The sequence below is a fragment of the Halichoerus grypus genome, chromosome 9, assembly GCF_964656455.1.
Source record: "Halichoerus grypus chromosome 9, mHalGry1.hap1.1, whole genome shotgun sequence".
Lineage (NCBI taxonomy): Eukaryota > Metazoa > Chordata > Mammalia > Carnivora > Phocidae > Halichoerus > Halichoerus grypus.
In genome coordinates this window covers 44,433,027-44,459,869 of record NC_135720.1, presented here as the reverse complement: position 1 = coordinate 44,459,869, position 26,843 = coordinate 44,433,027, and the positions used below count along the sequence as shown (strand labels likewise).

General features: G+C 40.5%; 1 protein-coding gene across 2 annotated transcripts in view; it reads right to left on the bottom strand.

The window, feature by feature from the left end:
• Positions 1–793: 793 nt before the first annotated feature.
• ROS1 (ROS proto-oncogene 1, receptor tyrosine kinase) overlaps positions 794–26,843 on the bottom strand; it is a 108,841-nt gene continuing 82,791 nt past the window's right edge. For both annotated transcript variants that reach the window (XM_078054389.1, XM_036082274.2), the window contains exons 38-44: positions 25,662–25,726; positions 24,577–24,706; positions 18,407–18,504; positions 17,989–18,192; positions 16,915–17,049; positions 9,343–9,506; positions 794–1,104 (exon numbers count right to left, since the gene is read on the bottom strand). In XM_078054389.1, coding sequence (XP_077910515.1) covers positions 794–1,104; positions 9,343–9,506; positions 16,915–17,049; positions 17,989–18,192; positions 18,407–18,504; positions 24,577–24,706; positions 25,662–25,726 — 1,107 coding nt within the window. The remainder of the gene's footprint in view (positions 1,105–9,342; positions 9,507–16,914; positions 17,050–17,988; positions 18,193–18,406; positions 18,505–24,576; positions 24,707–25,661; positions 25,727–26,843) is intronic.

The following is a 26,843-nucleotide window of genomic DNA, read 5'->3' as shown; positions in this document are numbered from 1 at the left end:
AATTAACATCATAGAATCATTTATATTTAGTTTTAAGGAGAATTGATACTAAGTGTAATCTTAAGTATTTTATGTATAAGATAGATACAGCAAATGAAAACGATCTTTATATTAGCTAAATTCCATAGCAGCACACAAGTCACAGAGCGATTTTTCTATAACCCAAAGTTCATGGAATGTTAAACTTTAGGACTTAGAGCTCTCTGAAGCTGCTCTTCCAAGGCTCCAAAATACAAAGTACTTTAGAGTAGTCATTAAAGACAATATTTTATTGTAGTAATAGCGTTCCAAATGATTTCTCATGTCCCAAGTGCTGGTTCCTTCTGTATGTGTGGAGTTCCTTAGTCATTTCCAGGTATATCTATCTGTCGCTCAGTCGACCCCCGAGCATGCTCTTCATCCCCTCCTTCAGGTCCCTGAACATAGCTCTTTTGTCTCTCACCATCTAACCAAGATGCTTCTGGTACAGCCCAGACTGAAGGGTGGGCAATGGACTAAGGGGCCTCAAGGGAGGGGAGGGCAGTTTCCCTTCCAGATTCTTGAGTCTTCCTAAGCTTTCCAAATGTTTAGTGGTTCACTTGGGAATTCTGCTGAAGGTTAGGCAGTTGTTATGGGGATTGTCACAACTGAAATCAAATGGCTCTTGGAACCAAGAATTCAGGAAGTCAGGAACTTTTCAGTGTTAATTTGGAGTCATAGACTACCACCACATCTATCATTCTACTAGGGTTTTCTTTCAGTAACTACTTAATGGGAGTGTTTATCTCAACTCTGCATTTCCCAAACAGAGCTACTAATCAGACCCATCTCTATATCCACTATGAGTGAGACGGACATAGTTCAGGCCTTCAGGCTTGCCAGGAGGACAGTAAGCCACTTGTTTTTCTTGGCAGAGATCTTTGTCCGCATGTGGTTCCTTCTCTTCTTTCCTCAGACCACAAGATTCAGATTCCTTGGAGCCTAGAGGACCCTCAGAATTTTCTTCACCTTGGCTACATCCTGTGGCAAGTACCATATAGTTTAAGCCTTCTTGGTTCTTGGTTTCCATTAAGGCTATTGACATAACGTCACCTGAATTCAAACAGATCACACTGCCATCTTCATCTGTGACAAAAAAAATGTAGAGGTTATACTAGTATGTATTTGACCTTCTGTATCTCTAATATACAGACTGTACAAGAATTATAACCATGCCAACCATAAACATTGGTTCAGCAAGCATTTATGAGGACCACCAGGGAATGCAAAGAAACAAGATACGCTCCTTGTCTTTGAGGCTACTGTAGTCATAGGGGAGCAGAAACATTACTATAGAAGACAATGTGTGCTGTATATAATAAAGGAATATGTAAAATGTGGGGAGAGAGCAGAGAGGATAACTCTGCCATAAGTGAACAGGTCACAGCCTTGGGGATAGGAATTAAGTGGCCTTACAATGGCCCTTTTTGTCTAAAGTGCTTACCTTTTAGTCCGCCAGCTAAAATATCCACCTTGAAAGATATATTCTTTTCGATTGAGTAATTTAGTCATATATTAAGATATTTATCGGATGCTTAACACATGCCAGGCTGTGTTCTAAGTATTGATGAGACAACAATGAACAAAGCGAAGTTGTTCCTCTTTGGGATTTACATTCTAATGGGAGGGAGACAGACAATAAACTAGCAGCCAACTAAGTCTGTGTCCGGTGGTGACGAGTGGCAGCAAAAGGGGGCAAGAAAATAATGGTGGGGGTGAAAGGGGGTAGCTACTTTAGATGAAACGTCAGCAAAGTCCTCTCTAACGAGGTACATTGCAAGTAGGGACCTGAACTAAGTGAGAGAATTCAGCACTTGGGTATCTGAGGAAGAATGTTCAAGGAAAAGAGAACAGCGAGAACAAGGACCCCGAGGCAAGAGCACACTGAGTGTGAATTGGTGTGAATGGTCCCCCTCAGCTGTCTATCTCCCTGGGACACGTTGCATTAGTACTACTTAGCAAATAAACTAGCATGCTTATGACCTCATAAGGCTGATAGGAAATGGAGAGGCCTGGCAAGTTTTGATGACAAAGTTGAGTTGAGGGAGAAGGAAACTGACATGAAATATAATAACAGTGATCATTATTATTGTTGTTCACACGGAGAACGTACTATGTGCCAGGCACTGTTCTAAACTATATATGTATATTAACTCACTCTCCTATTAAGTAGATGTTGGTATCATCCCCATTTAACATTTGGGGAAACTGAGGCACAGAGGGGTTAAATAATTTGCCCAAGGTCACACAGCTGTAATTTGAACCCAGACAGTGTCCCCATATTCACCCTCCCCGATGGAAGGGCAGAGCTGCTGTGCTCTGTGAGGAGGAGCCAAGTGGGGGGGCAGTGTGCCCCATAGAAGTCCTTGAAAGGCACAGACTCTGGATGCTCATGTGTGGGGTCAGGGTGGCTGGGCAGAAAAATGGGCAGCTAGAGGGTAATTTGCCTTCTTCACAATTACGCTTATTATTATTTTGTCTTTCTCTACTTAAAGACTGACCTTTTTTCCATAGAAAAGTAGAATTCTTGCGGAAACCTAATAGCAGAGCTTCTGAAACATTTCACAAAATCTAGGTAATCAAAAGGGACAAGTACACAATATAAACATAAATATATAAATGTGTATTATGGGGATTGTTTGTTGGTGATCAATGCTTTCCAATTGCCAAGTGTTATTACCTGGATGAAAAATTTATGATTAGAAATATTACTGTTCTTTCAAAATGGATCATATTTTACAAATCAGAAACATTTCAGTCAACAGAGGGTGGTCCTTCCTTTGTCTCCATTATTCTTCCAGCAAGAAGCATCCAGATGGGTGTCACTAAGGAGGGTGAGGTCGGCTGCGCTGCCAACCTTCTGCCCTTAGCCCTGATGTACACCCAGGTTGGGTTTCTTTGGAGTGAATTTAAATGGAAATATGGGGGAAAGAAACAACTTCAAAGGACTGAGGGAGGCACTACTGTAGCTACTTTTTGCCAATGGAATTTAATGGATCTGCCTGAACTACGAATCTTATTTTATTGTAAGAGCATGTGAACCACTGGCCCTGCTCTGTCTTAGGAGGTGCGCATTTGTTTGCCCACCTTCCCACACTGCAGAAGGACAAGATGGTGGAGTGACAGGCTCACAGACTCCTGGCCATCATTTCATGTTCCTCTTCATTATTCAAACATCATGATAGCCCACTGCAAACCACACAGATTGTCACGTAGTGTTATAAAATATCAACCCCATAGAAATCAGATGCCAAGCTTGGTTAATGCCTAAGTGCTTTAATCTTTGGAAGCATCCTGCTGTTAGGATTATGGTCAACATGCACTAAGAGCCATTAAGACACTCATAAGAACAGTTTTCTATATATGATGATAGCAACCAAAAATATCAAAAAGTGATAGGAAGAAATAAGATATTTAACTTTAAATAGTCCAGGGGCCCAGATTATTGAGGAAATTAGGATGTTCCTGAAAAGGCTTAAAGAAATTAGGCTAAAGGAAAGTTGAGAAAATTTCAAAACTTAAATCTATAGTAAAGGTCTAGCTACTCATGTTATCAGCAGCTTCATTTTCATACCTTTAATCCATTAAATAACCTATTTGGAAACGTTCTACCCATACGTGATTTCAATTTTTTTTTCCCCTTGTTGAGTTACTTGAAAAAAAAAAAAACCTTTTATATAAGGCAGATAAATTCTTTTTACAAATTCTGGCACTGCACATCAAAGAAAAATCATTAGCTAACTTCTTCATTGGTTTAGAGTACTTAGAGCAATATTTAGTAACTTGACCCTGGCAAGCTTTCAGCAATTAGTACATCTTATTGCATAAAGAACTTATGAGAGACGGTGGGGAGGAGGGTGTTTTGTTTGTTTATTTTTGTTTAAAACTGAATAGAAAGCCTGCAGGTCAGATCTTAAGGCAGAGATCCTGAACAAAGATAGCATGTGCTCAGCAACCCTTTCTTTAAGAGGGAAATATTAAAATAAAGACTTCCAAGCAGGACAGGGTATTTACAGACGAGACATATGCCGGCTGACTGGCTATGTTTAGAACAGCAGAGGAGCATTTAGATTTGTTTCCTGTAGAACTCTCTGGGACTGATGAGGTGATGTTTACAAAAATGTTTGGATGAAGTCACTGGGATATTTTTACTAGATGCCCAGATATGTTACTAATCTCTCTCTATCCCCTCTCTACCCCATTAGGTCAGTAGGACCATAGGATAGGCATGGTATTATTGCTCCCTGTAATCCTAATGCCCACCACCTCCCAGCTTTTTTTTTCTTTCAAAAAAAGTCCTTCCAATGGCTTTCTTACCCTCTTATGTATCTCCAATAATAACAGTCAAGACAGACATCTTACTGCTTTGCTAAATATGCCCACCAGTCTGCAGAGCGGTAAACTATTATTAAACACATTCTCTCTTATTAAAAAGGTAATTAAGCTTAGGCTTCCCTTGAAGGGACTGTTTTATGATTTCTATCCTTTGCAAATATGGAAACTCTGCCTGTCAGTCCATTTCTTCTCTCTGTCCCTTTTGTTCAGTCACATCTCAATAATCAAAATTTTTAGTGACTCCCATATCTCTTTCCATTCCTTACCTTCAGGATTTACATTCATTGTGAATAACAGAATGAGAATTTCTCTTTTACTGAAATTGAATTTCTGTAATGGCACAGAATTGCTTGTTTCTATCTAAATTATCAAAGTTTGATTATATTCCTCGTTAAACTCTTCCTGCATCGTTATTCTGCATGTTTGTCTACTTTGCTATTGTTTGAATATTACTTAGAATTTTAATTCAGTCTGCCAACAACTTGGCACCTAAATGACCAGGACAAATCGGAGTATCTTTTCTAGCAAGCCAGAAGTAATAAGTTCTTTCACTATCCCTAGCTGCACAGCACACTATTGATAACAAACTGGGGAAAGTGTGTGGGTATTTTCCTTACGACAGCCATGTTTCTGTGAAGGCTGAAAGCAGAAGCCATACTCCAGCCCCACCTCAGCAGTATGGCCACGGGCAAATTGCTAAATCTCAGTCTTCTCATCTGTAAAATGGTGATATAATACCCATGCCATAAGACTATTGTGAGTATTTAATGAGTTAACCCACATAACACAGTGAAGGGCACATTAAAAAGGGCTACAATAAGATTAGCTGAACTAGAGGGTATTATGCTGAGTGAAGTAAGTCAATCAGAGAAAGACAATTATCAATATGGTTTCACTCATATGTGGAATATAAGAAACAGTGCAGAAGATCATAGGGGAAGGGAGAGAAAACTGAATGGGAAGCCATCAGAGAAGGAGACAAACCATGAGAGACCCTTAACTATGGGAAACAAACTGAGGGTTGCTGGAGGGGAGTTGGGTGGGGGGATGGGGTAATTGGGTGATCAGCATTAAGGAGGGCATGTGATGTGATGACCCCTGGGCATCTGAAACTAATGATGTACTATTTGTTGGCTCATTGAATTTAAATTTTAAAAAAAGATGAGAAAAATAAATAAAAGCCATTCACAAAAAGGTTTTTGTTCTCTATATCTAATGTGAGCATTGTTTGTTACTTATCTCAGCCTCACAGATGAACTAGGTAATGCAACATAGTAAAAAGATTGTCTTAAGGGTTCACAAAGACTTCTGGTAGAGGCTAAGGTAACGCTCAGCTCTCAGGCCCTCTTAAGCCCCTATGGCAGCCTCTGTGATGTTTATAAAATGTCTGCACACATTAGAAGGAAAGGACTCCATGAGCAAAGAGTTAGATTTTAAAATACAATACATGTCAACTGTAAGATCCTTGCATCCCCCTGGAACTCTCTATCTCTGCAGCATTTGACCACTCCCCCCTTCATAAGCCTCTCTCCTTTCGATCTGACAATACTCTCTTATGACCTTCCTGTCCCTTTCTGGCTTCTTGTCTCTGTGCCACCATCTTTCTTTGCCAGTCTCTAATATCTTGGCTGTTCTCTAGGTCCCATCCACCATTCACTCCTCTCCTTGTTCTATACACTCTAATTGAATGACCTCATCTACACCTTTGACTTCAACTACCTATATTTATAGGACAGATCTTTCAACTGAATATGAGGTTTCTCCACTTAGCCCACAGCCAGCTGAAACCAAATCTGTGCAAAGCTATTCTTCTTCCTATGCCCCCCGTCTCTGGGAAGAGCACCACTTTTCACCTATTTTCACAAATCACTGGGATTCACCATTGTCTCCTCTCTCTGTCACTCAGTTAGATGTCAAGTCCTACAACATCTACCTCTGGACTTCGTTTCCTCCTCTCTGTACCTATTACCATTCATTAATTCAGCTTCTATTCATTTTCATTTTTTTACCTGATTTTTTTATGTATGACTACTCTCCCTCCAATTTCCTCCCTTGCCATCTCCCAGCCTCATATATGATAAACTACGTGCAGTTCCGTGTACACCCCATTCTCTACTATTCCCTGCTCTTCTACACACTGCGCCTTCTATCCTGAAATACTGTTTTTCTCACCTCTCTGCAAAACTCAGCTTGGAAGTAACCTCTTCCCACTGGCTTTTATTGACTCTCTGACACATGATATGGACTTGGCGTCCTTCCTCTGGACTCCCACAGAACACGAACTCCCTCTCAGTGGCAAGAGAAAATGCTTCCTGCTCCCCAAATCCTTACACATCAGCTCACTTACTAGAAAAAAAGATAGTATAGCCCTGACCAGAGAACCTATATCCCACTCAGTCCTCTAGATTACATCAATTTTATCTCTGAATCCAGCCAATACACATATAAACATACATAAATATTTCCATAATCGGTTGTATATGCATATAAAATATCTAAAAGCATATAACCAAGTTGCTGACTATGGCGAGCACTGGAGAGTAAGGATAGAGACAAGTTTTTTTTTATTCTGTTTTTTTATTCTGTTTATATAATTTTATATGTTTATTCTGTTTATATAATTTTTTATTCTGTTTATATAATTTATGTTTTTTAACCATAAACATAAATTACTTTCATAAAAAGATCTTGAAAATGTAGATGCAGTTATGAGATAGCACAGCGAGAGCAGTTACTGAGATTGATTATTGGAAAAATTCTAAGGAAAACTGGAAAGGAATCAGGAGTCATTTTGATGATTGATGTCAAATAACATAGAAATTCTTTCTTAAGGCTTTAAAATGATAAGAATTGTGCTTAATTTTATAAGGTCTACAAAAGGGATAGTCACAAATTTGAATCAGGGTCTTCTCAGTTAAGTGCTGCTTGCAGAGATAAGAGCAGTGATTTAGGAAGAAAAACATTCTTTCAGTGCCAGGCAAGCAAAGCCACACTCTGCTTGCGATTCACGTGTCTACACAGTGGGCTCTACTCAGTTACTGCCATTTATCTATCTTAGGAACAAAAGATCTCCTTTTACGTATTGGTAAACGACCCCAGATTGCGCTTTCTCTCAAGTTTCCGTATGTGAGGTTACCACAAATAAGAACCAGGCCAAGAGGAGCAGATTCAAATGGCTTCAACAGAACAGTAGGGACAGAGATGCAGCCCTGGGACAAGGACAGCCAATAAAAGCGGTGCTCACTATTAAACTTTATATACAAAATTAAAGAAACTGACTCTAATTGCTCAAGGGAAAGAAATATTCTTGCCTCCTTTTTTTTTTTTCTTAAAACAGCCTAATGGAACACATTAAATTTAGGTGCTTAACACTATGCCTTGCAACAAGTCAATACCTGCTGAAATAATTTTTTAAAAAATTTTATCAAAATTCCATTCAGAGAAATACGTTAAGTAAATGCCTAGAAAATGAGAAGGACTTAATAGTACCTAGAATGGCTTCCGGTCTGTTTTTCCTTATCCTGTGTGGTCTTCATGCAGGTACCTATATGCACAGAACCCTCCACAAGGATGGGGCTGATGCCCCAGTTGGCACTCCTCAGGGCTCGGCCGCTGACACTCAGAATCAGCAGGGTTCCGTGACCAGAAGGCAAGGGGAGCCAGTGTGGGGCTGTTACCAAGGCTTATCTGATGAGGGTAACGAGGCATGCTCAAGACAAGCACAGCCCTTTCCAGTCTGTCACTGACTGTTCACTTAAGGAAGCCATGCGATCCGTGTTATTTCCATGCATGTCATGGAGTCTAAGTTGCCCCCAATTCATATTCAGAAATACAGCATGCAAGACAAGCAGATGTTCATCCTGTGCCTCGTATTCTTCCCTGCTATTAGTCAAGAGCATCGCTCCAGGCAGAGGTCTCACTCTGGACTCCGTGATGGCCGTCAGCCTCTTATCATCAGTCACTGCAAAGACTGAGGGACCTGATTCCTGAGAGATTCTGACTCGCGGTCCATCTTGCCAGCTTTATTTCTAAGCAAAAATGTCTGCATTCACAAAGGGCCCTGGGAACTTTTAATAGCCAGAAAGAGTTCTAGAGCAAGTGGAGTGGCTCATTTTAGAATTCATTTTTCTACAGCCAAGGAGGCAAACATATTATAAATCTGATTTGGGAAATGAATTAAGTGACTACTGGGTTTTAATTCCATTTTGTACTTTTCATTGAACTAAAAACGGTTAGTTTGTCCATCACAATAGAATGGTTCCAGAAGATTATTGCCTCATTTACCAAATTACTGAGGTTGTGGACTCAGACTAGACCTTGACAAGGCGTGAGCCACTCCAATAATCATCGCAAAATTACTCAGCAGTTAGAAGCAATGATTAGATATATACATAGCAACACGGATGGCTCTTAGAAACAGTGCTCAATGAAAAAGAAAAGAAGCTTTACAAACACAGCAGCATCTGTGTATACAAAACAATACACATTTTGCAGCAAAACATACAAATAAAAAGATACACATTAAAGGCATTAGAATGGTTGCCTGGCCAGAGGAGAGAGGAAGTAGAACAGGAGAAGAATATGGAGATAAAGGGACTAAACAAACAAGGGAGAAGCCCTGCACAGACCAATGATCATAATGTACCACCAACTAACCCTCTAAAATTAACTCAGCTCTGCACTTGAGGTTGAAACTCGTATGAGGGGTGGAGGGGAAGGAAAACAGATTTCTAACATGTTAATTCACCTCCTTACTATCTTAGATGATAAATCCAGGGGCCATATCACAATTCTTCTTTTTTTAATTTAGTGCACAAATAAAAATAATTTCCAAAGAGGAGTACAATGAGCACTTCATTATTATGATGATGGTGCCAGTATATTATTCTTCTTACTCACCATAAATGTCTTCTATGTATATCTCGTTTTAACCTCTTCAATTCACACTGGAAAGAAAACCAGAAAATTCTGAAAAAGAATCAAACTTACCTTCAAAGCCTTCATTTATGACTCCACTGGGGTCTGCTTCTTCTCTGCATTGAGAATTACTCTTTAAGGAAACATTTCTGAATAACTGAAGCTGGTCTTGAATTTTGTGGAAAGTAGGTCTTTGGTCAGGTTCTTGAGCCCAGCACTGGGTCAATAGATCCCACCTGGATACATGGGTAAAGACATGAAAGTAAACTGTGATTGGAGATCATTAGGCAACCAGTACTGATAGTCCATGTAAGATCATTTCAGAAGGCAACACATTTGACTTATTGCCAGTTTTCCATAATTAATATAAATAAACCAGAACAAAATCTTTGGTTTCTAATTTAATAGTGCCTTGCAATATTACTACCTTTGTTACATAATACCTTTCTTTTGAAAAGCTATTTCTTTTGAAAAGTTATTATTTTTAACAGTTATTAATCCAAATAAACAGATAAATAGATGGCTGGAGAACAATTACTCAATGCATAAGGGAATTGACAGCTATAAAAATTACTGAAGACTAAGAAGATTTTACATTCATACATTGACATCTAAAATTAAATCTAAGATTACTCCAAGCCACATAGATCTTTAGTGGCAGAACCTGAGGTAGAAACATCCAATTCTAATGCTTTTACTCTTCATTATACTGTCAGGTTAAGTAAGAGACTCAGTTTCCTCAGACAGTAATAGCTGGTTTATTTTTCTTTTTAAGATTTTATTTATTTTTTTGACAAAGAGAGACACAGCGAGAGAGGGAGCACAAGCAAGTAGAGTGGGAGAGGGAGAAGCAGGCTTCCCGCTGAGCAGGGAGCCCAATGCGGGACTCGATCCCAGGACGCTGGGATCATGACCTGAGCCAAAGGCAGACGCTTAACAACTGAGCCACCCAAGCGCTCCAGTAATAGCTGGTTTATTAAACATTATTTTTTCCTTAACAGTTGTCTAAGAAATGTCTGTGTAGCACTCTTAACTGTGTTCATTCATTCAGCAAAGATTTGTTGGACACTTATTTTATATCAGCAGTATATCAAGAGCTGGGGATGTGGTAGTGTGGCTCCTGTCCTCATAGGGATACAAATGGTAAATGTAAGAAGGTGACAAAAATCTGTCTCACTACAACTCCTATGAACAGGAAAAAATGTATCTCTTTTACATTGTCTGCTACTAATTAGGTCTTTCTTAGAGCCCCCACCTAAGAGAAAAAAATTAACTTAATTAAGTACAATGCAGTTTAAAACCTGGTGTGATTCAATATTTTAAATGATCTTTTTAAGTCATGCTCAGTCTTTTCCACTTAATAACTCAATCTCTATTTTTATGCTATTCCTACTCCCTCTGTCCTGTTCTACAAGATGGTGGCAGCATACATGTTGGGTGAAAGTCTTATGTGACTTATAATGGCACAGTGAAGAACCTTTTTGACCCCTTTGTGTCCTCCGGATTTTTGCTTGTATCAGAGTAGGATGATCAGGAATTCAGTGAGGAGTGACTGGTCTGGTCCATTCCTAAGACAGGCAGCCCATGGTTTCCTTACATTTTCTTTGCACCCAGCTCCCACTGAACTGCTCCTCCCTTTCCTCTCTCTAGCCATAACCTTCTCTGAGACTGCATCATGTCCTATATATGCTCACAAGGCCCAGGGGATCCACTCCTGCTTCTATTGTGTCCCTACAGGATGCTCCTTGGCTGAATCTCTAGTTTTCAAAAAACTGTTCACACTGCATGGAAAACAAAGGAGGCTTGGAAGTGCAAGCTTGACCTTCTCTGTCTGGACATGCCCTTCTACCTTATTCCTGATGCTGGGTCTCCATATCAATATGGGGGAGGGGTCCCCTGCTCAATGATCAACTTGCCATCCTCCCAAATTGGGAGAGGTGGGCAGTTGCCCACACTTGGTCTAACTGAAGCCTACAGGAGGTTTTTTAGAACCTAGATATCCAACATCTTCACCCTCCTACCTCTATCTGTTAAGGTCTCTTCTTCCGACACTTCCCCCAGGGCTTAGAAGGAATGGGGTTTCTACTGCTCCCTCTTTTTAATTAGATTATCCTTACACAGAATTATAGGTTTTAGTCACTCAAACCTGGCATTTAGCATACCAACAAGGAGCTAAAGGATTCTAGATAACCTCTCCCTCCTCCAAACCTGGCTTTTGAGTCTATGACTTACTAAAAAGGTCAAGTACCTGCTCCTTTTTTTTTTTTTTTTTCCACTTCCTAGAGCTAGAAGTCAGATTGGCAGCAGGGAGAGAAAAACTGACAAAGAAACATAAGTTGGGACGTATCTAAAAATATTGGTACTACTGGGGCACTTTGGTGACCCAGTCCGTTAAGCATCTGCCTCTTGGTTTTGGCTTAGGTGGTGATCTCAGGGTCATGGGATGGAGGCCTGCATGGAGCCCTGTATTGGGCTCTGTGCTCCTTGTGGAGTCTGCTGGAGACTCTCTTCCCCTTTGCCCTGCTCCTCCTCCCTCTCCACCCCCGGCTTGCTCATTCTCACTCTCTCTAAAAATAAATAAATAAATCTTTAAAAAATATTAGTACTACTGTATCAACAGATTAATATACAATTACAAATTACAAGTTCTAAAAAAAAAGTGCTAAAGAAAACAAATGTGATCTCTAATAGAGATGGAACATTTTTAGTAAGTTGCTCTCAGAAGTACACTCTGAAGAAGTGACATTTAAGCCAAGGAACTTTGTAGGAAAATAAGATGCTACTCATGGGAACAGGATGGGGATGGGATGCAGGGAACATACTAGAAGACAGAAAAGCATGTGTAAATTTGGAAAGAGCTTGGCTCATTTTAGAAACTGAAAGAACGCCAGTGTGGCCAAAGAGCTGTCCTTGAGGGAGAGAGCGTGAAAGGACATCAGAAGAAGAAGGGGAGATCATGCAGGTCTCATAGGCCAGGCTAGGAGTTGGATTTTATGGCACTATGATGGGAAGCTGTTGAAGTTTTCTAAGAAGGCATGATCTTCACATTTTTAGGGAATTACTCCAGCTGATATATGTGGAGAATGAATGGATTGTAGAGAGGCAAGTGAGAAGCAAAGAAGTTATTAAAGAAGATGAGGTCAGAGATAATGATGGTTTGGACTAAGGTAATGGCAGTGGTGCTAGGGTAAGGATGTATTCAATCACTGGGTGACAATGACCAAGAAATCGTGATAGGTATCATATTTAAAATAGCTAGTATCTATGTTAGAAATTATAATGGAAAACCTCCGTTCCATTATAGTATGGCCTGCAAAGTCCACTTTCATCTCTTTCATTTCTTGACAAGCACCTCAGGTCAGAGTTGGTACTCAATATCAGAGTATTATGGGGAAACCTAATATTGGTCTATTTCCAGTATTCATCTGATGACTTCAGATACATGACAAGGAATTTACGTTCTCAATATAGAGTGCCAAACTTGGCTCTACTTCTTAAAAATGAGAATCAAGGCTGAGAACCTATTTTTTACATGTTTCTTTATAACCTCTCATTTAAAAACAGGGGTGATACAAAGATTTGAATGAAGGATGATTAGACTCTGAAATAAAATATCATAACTATATTCAATCATGCAATTTTAACCAATAGTTAAAGCAGAATCTTGATGATTCACCTAAGGGTTGTCCTAAAAGTTGTGAGGAGAAAGTATACTTCTCCATAGGAATCATATCCCTTTTGAAAATACGGTTGCAATTCAAAGATATTGCCAAGAGGTAATTAGAATCTCTCAAGACTTGCCATAGGTTAACTATGAAGTTTTTTATTTATTTACCACCTGCTTCATTTCTTTTTTTAAGATTTTATTTATTTATTTAAGAGAGAGAGAGCACAAGCATGGGGAGTGGCCGGCAGAGAGAGAAGCAGGCTCCCCGCTGAGCAAGGAGCCCAAAGCAGGGCTGAATCTCAGGACCTGGGGACCATGACCAGAGCCAAAGGCAGCCGCTTAACAGACTGAGCCACCCAGGCGCCCCTAACCTGCTTCATTTCTATAAAGGTCTCAATATACTTAACGGAGATGATTCAGAAGGAGAGAAAAGAAAAAGTGAGAAGGAAGAAAGAAGGGGAGAAGGAAGGAGGTGCAAGGAGGAAGAAGCCATTCCTAACAGTCACGACTTAGTCTGTTTCTCACCCACTCAAACGACCCTCCAGATGTTCAGCCTCTTGTTTAATCCCTGTAACTTATTTCAACAGACATCCCTATTGTCTTTTGTCTAAGGGGCTTTCATTTACATTGAACCCAATCATTATTCTTAAATTTCTGATGGCAAATACATACGACCTGATAGTATACCAAATCTTTCTCTCCCACCATCCGGGAGCAAAGGAGCAGGGAATTGCCCTAGATTAAGAAAAGAGGAGCTCTAGAAAGCAATAGTCATTTAAAAATAAGGAGTGCAACTTACACTCTTAAACAGCATTGAGGTGGCAGTGGAACGAAAAGGCGTTTATGAATATAACAACTCCTAAAACATGCATTTCTCACATCTTTCAGGTAAATTAATAACAGCAACTATACCTTTGGCATCGGGTCTTCCCTTACAATCCTGCACTTGTCGCAATTCAATATCGCACTTATCCTATGTTATAGTTACAAATATTCGAGCATAGTACTCTAAATAAACTTACAGGTCATTTGCTTTGTTAAAATTTCCCTAGGCTGGTTTTTGTAGCTCTACAAAATACTCACTCATACTTGAAATATTTCACTTGGCTAAGTGTTCAAGTTCAAATTCCTCCATTTACCATGCCAACCCTTTACTCTTCTTTGCCTCAATGTTTTTTTTAAAATAGCATGAGACTCATTAGCCATGTTCATTATTGGTCTCTGTGAGTATTAAAGTCCTTGAATTCATAAAGCAACTGAAATTCAACAGATGAAAATTTCACAGCATCTTTCAGTATGAAGGGGATGAGTTTCTATAGGTATTGAAACAAAGCACATAAAATACAGATTTTCCAGAACTCCCTTACTCATTATAACCAATCCCAAAGAGGCGCAATTACCATCTAGGTGTACATATTTTTTAAGAGGTAAAAATAAGATGGTGAACCTTCATGCCCTCCCATTGTCACCTCCTACATTTGAGATTCTCTCCAGTAGTTTCAGTTACCACTGTGATACATCTGTCAGAGAACCCCCAAGAGCTCTCACTTGAAGTAGATTGCCCTTTGATCCTGTTTCTTCTCAAGAGTGGCGTGGATGTTGTGCAAACTGAAAGTTGAAGAGAATACTGAGGACCGGGCTTTCCACCATACATCCCAGGCTATGGAAAGAAGGGCAGGAATGCTCTGAACTCCTGCATTCCATTAATAGTTGAGCACAGCATAGCCATCTATGGGCTCACCTGACCCAGAGTGCATCCAGGTGCTGAGCATTTAGGCAGTGAATAGAAGGTGCAGCGCGGCTCAGTGCAGACTTTCAACCCTCTAAGCTGGGCCTGTGATCTCAGAGAACTGCTTCAAATAAAAATCAGTTTCCTCTGTACTCTAAGGAGAGTAGTTAATCTTTATCATGACAACTTAAGGCCGTGGCCAGATTGAATGGCATGGCTGAGAGCTCCATTTCCTAGCACACTTGTTTTCCTGGTTGGCAATGGATCCTTAACCCTTCCCAGGGCTCTGAGAGCACGCAACCCTTAGGGGGCTGGGAGCATTGTTTACTTTTTAGTGACCGATGTTCAAATGAACTTCAAAGCCGCCAATGGAAAATTTGGGCTTTAAGGGAGTGATATTTTTATAAAATTAGGGCAATAATATATCCAACCAATGAATTATTCAACATAAAGTTATATAGAATATTAAGTTATATATTTAGAGTTCTATAAATGTATGTTATATAAATATAGAACATAAATGTTATATGGAATATCTTTGTCTGCCCATAAACTGGAATGTTTTTCTAGCACTTTTCTAGCATCCCTTCTTCCTCCTCTTTCTAGTTGCGTATCTGGATACACCTTGGTAGAGCAAAGTTCAACATACCTACATTTTTCTGCTCCACAACCGCCCAGTAATTATCCACCTCCATCCTCTCCAAAATAAATGAACACATCAATCAAAATGTACAATTCAGTGATTGATTCCTAAAATGCCTATCCAAAAAAACTGGGTAATTGCGATGAGGTACATGGTACCTCCTAGGGGGAAATAGGCCAGATAAAATTCTAACAGGATAATAAAAATTTGGTACAATTGAAATTCTGAGGAAAATTCCTGAGTGTTTGATAGATATGTAAGAGATGCTGAGCAGTGATTAGTTTGCTAGCCAATAAAAATATATTTCATGCTTAGGCATGCTGGGGTTTTTCCTCAAACCCTAGACCAAAGGTTTTCAAATTGGGTATAATTTCTGACTTCCCATTTCCAGAATCTTTTCCATCTCCCCCAAAAGGACCATGAATCATTTTTAAGCACAGTCACCAAACTTGATCAGGTGTATGTACATCTGATCTCCCTGTAAATGTCCCAGAGTCTATAAAAGCCCAATCAGAAACAAGCAGTGATTCAAATCTTCTTCTTCTTCTTCTGGCCGCAAGATTTAAGTAATACAAAAACGTTCACCAGTAGAACATCCAACCAAGGTGCCCAGTTCTTAATCATCCTTTGGCTCCAGTCTGAATAATCCTCTAAAATAACACAGCATAGTCAGGGCACTGCAGCCATGGTGTGTATCCGCATACTGCTAATTCCTTTTGCACTTGTCTGTACCACACGGTTTAGCACTTTATTACATGTTGGCTTGTTATCCAACTGTTCCATGTGTGTTTCTCTTCTTTCAAAATACATTCTGAGATGCTGAAGAGCTGGGGCCATGGTTTAAACACCTATATATTCCATATAATATGTGGCTTGGTATTGTGCACGTAACAGAGGACTTTATACTTGTTTAGTATTTGTTCCTTTCGAAGTTTCTTGGGGCAAACATCTCTTAGAAAAAGTTTTAGAATTTGTTATTTCTGCTGAGGTTTTTCACAAGAAGACAGATTATTACTCGGCAAAATAACTGGGCTTATTTTTCTTTACAATTAGATCAAAATCGCTTACTCTCCTGAGAATCACGAATTGATTAGTAGCCAGGATCAGTTTAATAGAGTCACTAATTCTTAGTCACTTTGTGTTAAGTGCATAAATAGATCACAGCCTGTGTAATTTTTAATAGTACCATGTCCCAGGATCAGCTGCATCACCAAAGGCAATCTAACTTTTAAAGAATAGGTTCCTATTTAATAGGATCTCCTAATATGCAAATTAAGGTATTAGCCAAATTAGATCTTCCAAAATAAAAAGACTATGTTTGTGTATACACAGTGCTTTTATATCTTTATTAGAATTCATCTATCAAGAGTATAAATATATTCTGCTCTTCTAAATTTTGTTTCTGAAGTGAAATTTCATGTATATATAAAAAGAGACCATCGTGTATTTAGTAAATTAAATGTTACAATCAACTTACATTTTATGTAGACAACACAAATATATAAATTCTGGGTTTTATTTTAAAATACCATGCCAGTGAGGTATAAGATTGCATGGGCACATGTTTTTGGTTTTTAGGTGCTCATATTAGCATCATTAACTTACAGATCATCAGGACAATTTCTCGGTGGCTCCAGTCTCCCTCCTGTTTGCACATAGTTTAAAACATCAAGGTTGGAATGAGTTGGATAAGGCTGATGACCAAGAGTTAAAATCTCCCAAATCAGAATTCCAAAAGACCTAAGGATGTTAAAGAGTTTACTTTAATTATACTTATTACAAACATCATGTTTAGAGTAGTTTGTCCAATGTAATGACTCCTGGGGCTCTTGGGATCTACTTTGTGATTGGCATTATTGGCCCCATAAAAGGCAAATGGGAGACTTAAAAGCCAGTTGACCTCAAGAAAAAGTAGAAAAAGCAACTGCCTACTAGCAACACTTCAAAGGTGATAGGAAGGCTTAGGGGACACACACACACACACACACACACACACACACACACACTTTGTTCCTCCTTCTCAGCTGAAACTGCACCGCAGACCTCCACTACTTAAGGCTTTCATAACATCAACATGCAGACTAATGTAGGGGTAAGCAAGAAAGCATTTCACCTTTTCCCCCTTGCTAGTAAACGTGGAGAGGAAAGGCATGAATGTGAACTGGCAACACTCAGGCCTAATTTTATCTCGTCACTAATTTTGCCTGGGGCCAGTCCAGCTTAAAAGTTATTGAACAAATCTTTACATTTTGTGTAGCTCAAATCAAAATTTGGGGTCAACAAGCAAATATGAGTGACCCTATCTTAATAATAAAGGGATGCCCAAATCTCCCCAATGTCATATTGTTTTTGAGATCCATGATTTAAACTCTACCTATAAATTAATGACCACACATCCCAAAAGAGTAGGCATTTGGACACATACTTGGACATCGAGTCATATGTACCAATTCCTATTAGTCATAGCCGCTACGCTTTTGGACAGTGATAGAATACTTGAAGTAAATGTATCTATTTCACATATACTAGTAAGATAACAGATCAAAACTGATGAGAGCGAGGGGTGAAAATACTGAGACCCAAGAATAGTCCCACAAGTTTAGATGACCTTTTATATTCCCTTCTGGCTCTGACATTGGCTGGTTCTGCCTGAATTCCTCTGTGTCCTGTTAAACTCACCATACGTCAGATTGAGTAGTGAAGATTCCATCCATCAAACTTTCTGGAGCCATCCACCGAACGGGGAGTAAGCCTTCCCCTGTCTTTCTATAGTAATCATTTTTATAGATGTCCCTCGCGAGTCCAAAGTCCCCAATCTTCACTACCCGTGATGGACTGGTATAGTCTTTCACAGAGACAAGGCAATTCCGAGCTGCCAGATCCCTATGGCAGAAGCTATATTTAATAATGCTAATAATAAAGTTCCAGAGATCAGACAAGGAACCCTACTAGGTCTCTAGAGAAGAGAGACCTTTTACAAAAACTTTTGCTATTTTGAAGTAATGAAATGTTTAATTATCTTGTACGTTTTACCCAAACCTCAGGTGATTATTGTGCCGATGTCCATTAAGAACCTTGTATCTAGAATTCACCGTACCTGTGAATGAAGTGCAGCTGCTCCAAGTAGACACAACCTTTTGAAATATCTACACACAGATCCACCAGGTCAACCAAGGTGAGCAAAGGACCATGAGACTGTAAGAAATGAAAGAAAAGTTACAAGTACTTTTCCAGTTTGTACAAAACATACACGTGATGTTTTAAAGGTATTTTTAGTTCTGGTTACAAGAACTCAAACAAAGAGGGAAAGAGCTAGATTTACATACTTTCTACTGAAATATACATAAATAAGACGATTTTTAGTAGGCAGAGGCAATATAGGATCATTACTGGAAAGATCTCAGGGTGTCAGTTCAGACAGACCAAGATTTGAAACCTAGTTCTACTTACGAGTTGTGTGAACTTGATCACATTGCTTAATTCACTAAGCACCTTTCTTTTTTTTTTTTTAATTTTATTATGTTATGTTAGTCACCATCCAATACATCATTGGTTTTTGATGTAGTGATCCACGATCCATTGTTTTCGTATAACACCCAGTGCTCCATGCAGTACGTGCCCTCCTTAATACCCATCACCGGGCTAACAAATCCCCCCTCCCCCCTCCACTCTAAAACCCTGTTTGTTTCTCAGAATCCATAGTCTTTCATGGTTCATCTCTCCCTCCAATTCCGCCCCCATTTTTCCCTTCCTTCTCCTAATGTCCTCCATGTTATTCCTTATGTTCCACAAATAAGTGAAACCATATGATAATTGACTTTCTCTGCTTGACTTATTTCACTTAGCATAATCTCCTCCAGTCCCATCCATGTTGATGTAAAAGTTGGGTATTCATCTTTTCTGATGGCTGAGTAATATTCCATTGTATATATGGACCACATCTTCTTTATCCATTCATCTGTTGAAGGGCATCTCGGCTCTTTCCACAGTTTGGCTATTGCGGACCTTGCTGCTGTGAACATTGGGGTGCATATGGCCCTTCTTTTCACTACATCTGTGTCTTTGGGGTAAATACCCAGTAGTACTAAGCACCTTTCTCATATGTCAAATGGGAATGACAGTACTAGCCATATAGGATCTGAGATAAGATATGGAATCGGGCTGGTATATAACAGATACTTAATAAATAGTAGCTGCTGTCATAAGATGTAATAATGATAATTTAATCAGTACTAGCTAGTTTAATTATTGGCCCAATGTCACACTGCAATGTCAGTCATGACAATGGGCTTGTTCCTCAGATGAGCCCCCACATAAATTGTTAGCAGCACCCTATTTCAAGGTCACAGATGACTCCTCTCCTCCTTGAGAGCCAGCATGCATATTTAGTTGAGCCTATACCAGCTGCAGTGATTTCTACACAAAAAAAAGCCAGTGGAAGATTTTATTGGCACCATATGGAAAAAATTCAAAGTTCCTTCCCCGAGGTTACATTCATATATTGTCTTTCCTTGACATTTCCCTGCAATTACCCTCGTTCAGGCCATTATCCTCCCTATCTGACTATCTGACACATCCCAAACTTGTCTCCAGCCTCTGGTGCTTTAACAAGCCTGCTTCGTTGTGACCCACTGCGTGTGGAGTCTATTATAGATTCCTAAGCACAGACTCCATGGTGGCCTCAGGCTGCTCTTTACCTCCACTGAAGTCCCCTAGCGTTTCCTCTCCCAATCTATTCTTCAGCCACACTGGGCCACCTGCAGTTTTTATACCTGCTCTGCATTTCTCAACCGCTCCTCTTTATTTCTGCTACCAGTCTGGAATGCCCTTCTTATTCTTGATTTCCATCCACATCCTTCACCAAGCATCTCAAATGATTCCCAACCTTGAAACCTCTCAATTTCTCACAGATGAGTGCTCTTAAGTGCTGCTCCCCCAGCTTCCCCAACAAGCTCATGTCTTGTCCCCAGACTGGGAAGATTCTCCATGTTCTCAGACTCAACATCACCATGGTCCTGCTCTACCACACCTCGGTCCGATAGCGAGGCTTGATCTTACCCCCAAGAATCAATCCTCCAACAACACTGTTCAGATCCAGCAGACACCAGACACCGGTCTCTTGGCCTGTGTCTGAGTCCCTGCTGGGTCTCCAGACTGGTTCCTCGGTTCCTCTGTGAGTGGAATCCTGCTCTGCTTTTGGCAAAGCCCACTCTACCGAAGATGCTCCTCACTTAGAACCTTGCTTCTGAACTATAGCCTGGTGGCTAGCATCATGTTCCCCGTGGACAGATTTTAATGCTGCCTGTCTGTGTATGTCTCTAACTATCCCTTGCTCCTGACAGCCCCTGTGACAACCTGTTAGGATACCTCATCACCCCATGTTGGGGCTCCTTGACTCCAGATGCTCCTGCCCTGGGCTGTCACCTGTCATCTCTTGCCAAACCCCCCAGACCTCCACCTGGGTCTGCTCCTGGTGATAGCTTTTCAAGACTCATGTGGGAAGGTGTTGTTTCAGAGACTGTTCTATCCCCTACTTTAGTTGTGTCTCAAATGGAAGACCTCTTCCGTGAAGCCTTCCCAGTTCTCCCGAGTTGGAAATCATCTCTCTCCTCTGAGCGTCCACAATATAGTCTCTACTGCACTCCGATAGGCCCTCCCACTTTCTATCTTAAATAAGTTATTTATATGTGACTTACCTCCCTACCGTGTGGCAAAGTCCTTGAAAGCAAGAGCCACATCCTTCACTACTGTATAATAAACATGCAGCAAAAAACTGATGAATTGATTGTATCTGGCTATCTATTTATACTATTTTGATAGGTTGGTTTTTGGTTTTGTTTTTTACTTTCTTCTGTCTTAGTAGAATCTTAGGATATTAGAGCTAAAAAAAAGAGCCTGAGAACATTTTCAATTCAATATCCCATTTTATAGATGCAGAAACTAAGGTCCTGAGAATGAAAGACTGGACTAAGTTGTATGCGCTAGATGCAGTCAATCCTGATGTATTCAACCCAGCACTGCAGTCTTGGAGCTGGGATAGAGAGAAGGACGCTGTGGCTGTTCTGGAATGTTGCCTCTGAGCACTCCCTGTGGAGACTCGGCTGGCTCCAAATGAACTTGGCGTGATGGGGACTTAGAGCCTGTGGCGCTCTGGTACTCAGCACCTAACAGCATCCTGCCCACTGGTTGGAGTGAGGGCAGTGAGGTACGGAAGCTGTCCTGCTCAGGAAAGGCAGCGGAAGAACCCTCGAGAACCAATCAGTGTAACCATCAGGATCCTGACTAAATAGGAATAAATTGGAAAGAGCTGGCCCATATTTTCATTTCATCCCCTCTTCTCCACCCCAAAACAAACAAAACACAACCTACAGATAAACACAGGTTGTTAAAGATGGGGGACTGAATGTGTGCATTTTTAGTCCCACTCTCTCCCCAAACCTTACTAAGATGACAGTATAAGGGAAATGTTTATAATCTCATGAGGACAAATACATCAGGAAAATAAATTTAGTGCATGAAACATTTTGGGGTAGCGAAGTGGATGGAGGGGTGGTCCTTCAGCAGAGCCGAGAGACAGTTTGGCTGCCTGCAAGGGGAAAGACAAGAATCAGGCTGTGTTTCACTAGAAAACCCCCTACAGGCATCTCTGAATGTAGGGGTGAGGGGCAAGCCTGGAAGCAAGAGGAATGTTTGGAAGTTTATTTTAGGAGCTAACTAGATCCGAGGTCCTCCCACCACAGCAGGAGGCTTTCCACTGCAGAACACACACACACACACACACACACACACACACACGGAACCAGAACAACTCCAAGTTCAAAGATACCAGTCACACTCAGACACTGTGCTGAAAATGGAGAGGAAAATTAAATGAGAGCCCCTATACTCAGCCTTCGGACCTCCAACCCCCTCCTCTCTCACCTCCCTGAACTGAGGCTTAGGCACTGATGGCCTAGGCAGGACCCATAAAGATTCCTCTCTGGGGAAAGTGGGGTGTGCCAGGGAAGACACCCAGATACTGTCATTAGAAGATTAGGGGACCCCTCAGTGAAAAAGCAGGGTCCACAGGACAACCAAAAGGAAGCTGCCATAGACACACAGGTTCCAGTCAGCTTCTTAGGCCTCCCTGTTAAATAGGAAGATCAACCACAAATCACCAAACATTTGAGAAAAGCTTCTCACATTACAAACAGATCCCAGAGCAAAGAGGATAAAGGAAATCAGGACAATGCAGGAAGCAAATTAATACTTTAAAAAACTATAATTAGTGTCCTAGGAAAGATTAGATAAGTTTTTGCCCATATGAAAAAAATATATATTATTTCAAGAAGCGATCAAAATATAAGAACGAGTCTGTGGAAAATTAAAATTTTAAGTTCTATTTTAAAAGTAACAGGAATCTACCACAATTGAGAGCACAAATACAGAGTTGGAAAACAGGAGAAAACGGCTAATAGAACAAAAGGATAAAACAAAGCGGTCCATTATCCAGCTAATAGAGTTTCGAGAACAAGGAAATAGAGGAGACAAAGAATTTTATTTATTAGTAAAAAATAATATAAAAAAATCCCAGAACTAAAGGGGTGATTTTCAAGGCTGAGTGTCCAGATTGGTAAAAAAAGTACCACAGATAAGAAGTTCCTAAAATTTTCCAGAGAGGAGGGGCAAAAAGCAGGTCACTGATCCTAAGTCCAGGAATCAGAATGGCCTGAGACTTCTTAAAGGCAACTGTACAAACTAGAAAACAAAGGCAAAGGGGTTTTCAGCCTAGAATCCAGCCAACTTATTCATCAAGTGTGAGGGAAGAAAAAAGGGCAGTTTCTCAAAAAGAGGGGAGAAAAGGAGACTTTTGCCTCACTCGCATGCTTTCTCTCTTCTACAACAGAACAAAAAAGTCATGGAACAGAGGAAACTAAGGTCCAGCAAGCAAATTTGCAGGGTAAATGTGAAGGTAACTCCAAGGAGAACAGCTCTGCCGAGAGCCCAGAGGACAAGCACCCACACTGGCTCCAGGAGGAGAGCGTCCAAGAAAAAAACCTGTTGGGTATTAGATCAGCTGATCTATTTAACCCCAGTGATAGAAGCGCCACGATTCTGTCAAAGGGTTGAGATATATAAAAAATGAAGCAAATGGGGAAAATAAAAGAGGTGTTTATTATTCTCACCCAAGGGGAAAAAAAAAAACCATAATCACAGCAAGTAGTAGTCATAGTAATGTAAATCTGCACTATTGATTTATCTGAAAATTGTTAACTGTCAGAGGATGTGGGAACAAACTTTTCAATGTGTAGAGCTGGTGGGGTTTGGGCTGGTACTGAGTCAGTCTAAGAGAGTTAAATCCTCACCTCTCATAGTAGGGAGTCAGGAGATTTCCCCCAAGATTGAAAAAAATCAATGCGCAGCAGTATAGAGCGTGTAGGAACATGGCGGTAAATACCAGAAGAAACGTGTAGACGCCTGGCATGTGGGGACGAGACTGTCTTTCACTATAAACCTTGTTCTGTATTTCAGTGTTTTAGCCATAGAATGTGCCCTTTGATAGAAATAAAAACCACTTTTTTTTTAAATCTTTAAATGTTAGTGTCTTGTTTGTCTCGTGTGTTTCTCGTCTGAGAGAGAAGGTAGTTTCCCACAGGTGCTGTCGCAGCTGGCCCTGATCCCACAGACTTTGCAGGTGAGCACTGAGGACAGAAGACAAGGGAAGACAAGATGGAGTCCTACATCCTGTAGGCAGAACTGCAGAGCTGGCTGGGCTTGTTAGTGTGGTCGTAGAAGAGAAAGCAAGGAACTGGATGGATGGCTTGGAGGACGAGGTATGAAATCAAGATTTCTGTTCTGGCCAACACAAGTTTGAGATGCCTATGAAAATCCAAACAGATATGCCGACTGGGTAGGGACATAGAGTAGTCAATAAAGACATGAGGGCTTGCAAGTAACAATTTGGGACAGACAGGCATACAGATTAAGTACAGAGAAAGATGTGCCTTTCCAACGCCATACCATCTCAGTTCTCCAGAAAAAATGATTTCGGGAGTGAGGTACCTATTTTCCCATTAAATATGAAAAACAGCCTCAAATAACCAGAAAATGCCAGAAGTTGGCCCAGGATTCTAATTGTCCTAATCCAACTGAAGGAAATACAAGAATTCTTTCCACAGAAGTCTTCTGAGGTTTGACCAAACTGCAGTCTACTGAGTTTAAAGAAACTTAGTGGGAAGTTATAGGGCATTTGCATTACAAAACCAATACGGGGACCGCATTTCCTACCTTTGTCATCCGGGCTTTACGCAAATAGGTAAGAAGGTCTCCTCCTTCCATCAGTTCCAGGATAATGTATTGGGGTTCGTTCAGCAGACAAACTCCAAGCTGCTTCAGAATGTTGGGATGGTTAAACTTGCTACAAGGTGGAAAGAGACAGGCAGGATGACATGACAGCAACAGGCGCCCTGGCTGAGGGCCTACGGGAAATAGAGCAATTCTTTATCTCCGGTTTTCTTCAAAACTCCTGTTTGCCGGGGGCGGGGGTTGTTTTTCTCTAATAAATGCAAGTCTCCTTTTCCAAGTACCAGTCCCTGTGCTTGCCTTAGAGAGATGATACGGCAACCCCTAGTGGCCAGTGCATATGGCTGTAATAGGTGATCTTTAGAAGAAACATTCACAGGAAGGATTTTATGTTTTGGTAAAGAAAGTAATCTTAACCACTATCTTTCAAAAGATATATGAAGGCGTTACACTTTCAGTCATCACAAGTATGTAATATTATTCTCTTCCTTTTGGAGAAACAATTCAGACACGCAGGTTTGGCTTCCACCATTTTCTCAAGACATCAAACCAAGAAAACCCCGATCAAATGATTAGAACCCTCAGCTGGGACCCCCACGCCCCTGCCCGGACCACCGTCTCAGGCCCTCCCTTTAAGATGCCTCTGAGCAGTTTTCTTGACCAGCAACTGACTCTAACTTTGAAGATAAGTTTACTAAGACAGAGGATATTTTCATTGACATCCCTGTACTTAGAGCTCTCTCCCTTAATCCAGATATTCAAGCCACTATCACACATTTAGAAGAACATACGCATGTTTAAAGCTGAACAGCCTCAGATGTCACTTGCGAAACATGCTGCTTATTGAAGGTCAAAAAAATGAAGAACTTTTGCCTGAGGACTGCCTGTTGGAAGACTGGTTTCTATAGAACACTTGTCACCACAGACATATTTATGCCTAAACTTCAGCCATTTTTGTTTGGGGCATGACCTGTGATGTCAGGTCATTTTGAATGTTAACAATTTACCAATCAGATATAAAAGCTTTCTACTCCTATCAAGGGAAAATGAAGCCAGAGCTGCCACAATACCTCATCAGATGTGCCTCTTTCAGGAACTCAATCTTCTCCTGGTCTGTGGAGCCCTTCTTCAAAGTCTAGACAATACAAAATAAGCCAGCAATCAGTATAGCAGACATTCTGTGAGCTCAGTGGGTTAATGGAGACAATCTTTGATTTGTTTTGTAATATTCACCCTGAAAGCTGGAAATAGATCATGGCTAATACATGTGCATGTGCTCTGTAAACTCATTCAAAACTTAGCCTGTATTAGAACTAGTGTCCAAGTGGGAAAGCCTGAAAGACAAAAGACCTAGTAACATCTATACAAATTCCCTCCAAAAATGTAGACATTTTAAAAAGAACAAATTTGGTGTGTAGGCCAGTTTCTTAATTTTCAAAGTTTTCTACCCAATATCTGTTACCCCCGGCTTCCTTGCTAATGATCCCCTAATTTGTCTCTTAGAGGCAAGATGCCCAGCCCCAGACAATTGGTCGTAATGAATCAGGAAAATTGTGTTTTGTAATTCTCCAGCCTCCCTTGCAAATAGGGGTGGTCATCTGTGTCAATTCTGGTCAATGCGGTGTAAGGGGAAAACTGCTGAAGGCAAGAGAAGCTTGTGGAAAACTTCCACTTTTTTGAACATATACACCTAACATCATTCCTTCCCCCTTGCCCTGACCTGAATGAAGATGTAATGCCTGAGCTTTGGCAACCATCTTGGGATCATGAGGCAACACACATGTACAAAGTCAAGAGAGTTTCAGATATACTGGCTCTGACCTAACACAGTACTGCACCAAAAACCTGCAGTCCTCTCGTTATGTGAGAAAAATAAACACTTGTTTACACCAGGTGAGGCTAGAGTAGTTTAAAGCACTTTTAGATTGCATCATTTGGCAGTGGAGAGGATTTTGCCAACCTTTCTGGTTGTATAGCCCTCTCTCAAAGCAACAAATTCCTAACAAGCAGTGGTCAGGATGTTGCCCAGTTACATAAAAGATTCATCATCCCTCGATGAAAAGGTTTTAGACAAATACGAGAGTCTACCCAGCACTTCCTTAAAACTACATTCAATATACCATGCGAATAACTGTGTCCTACCGGGGGTCAGCAAACTCTAGCTTGGAGACCAATACCAGCCTGCAACTTTTTTTGTCCAGCTTGAGCTCTGAAAATAGTTGTTCAGCTTTAACTTTGTGTTTTTCCAGCTT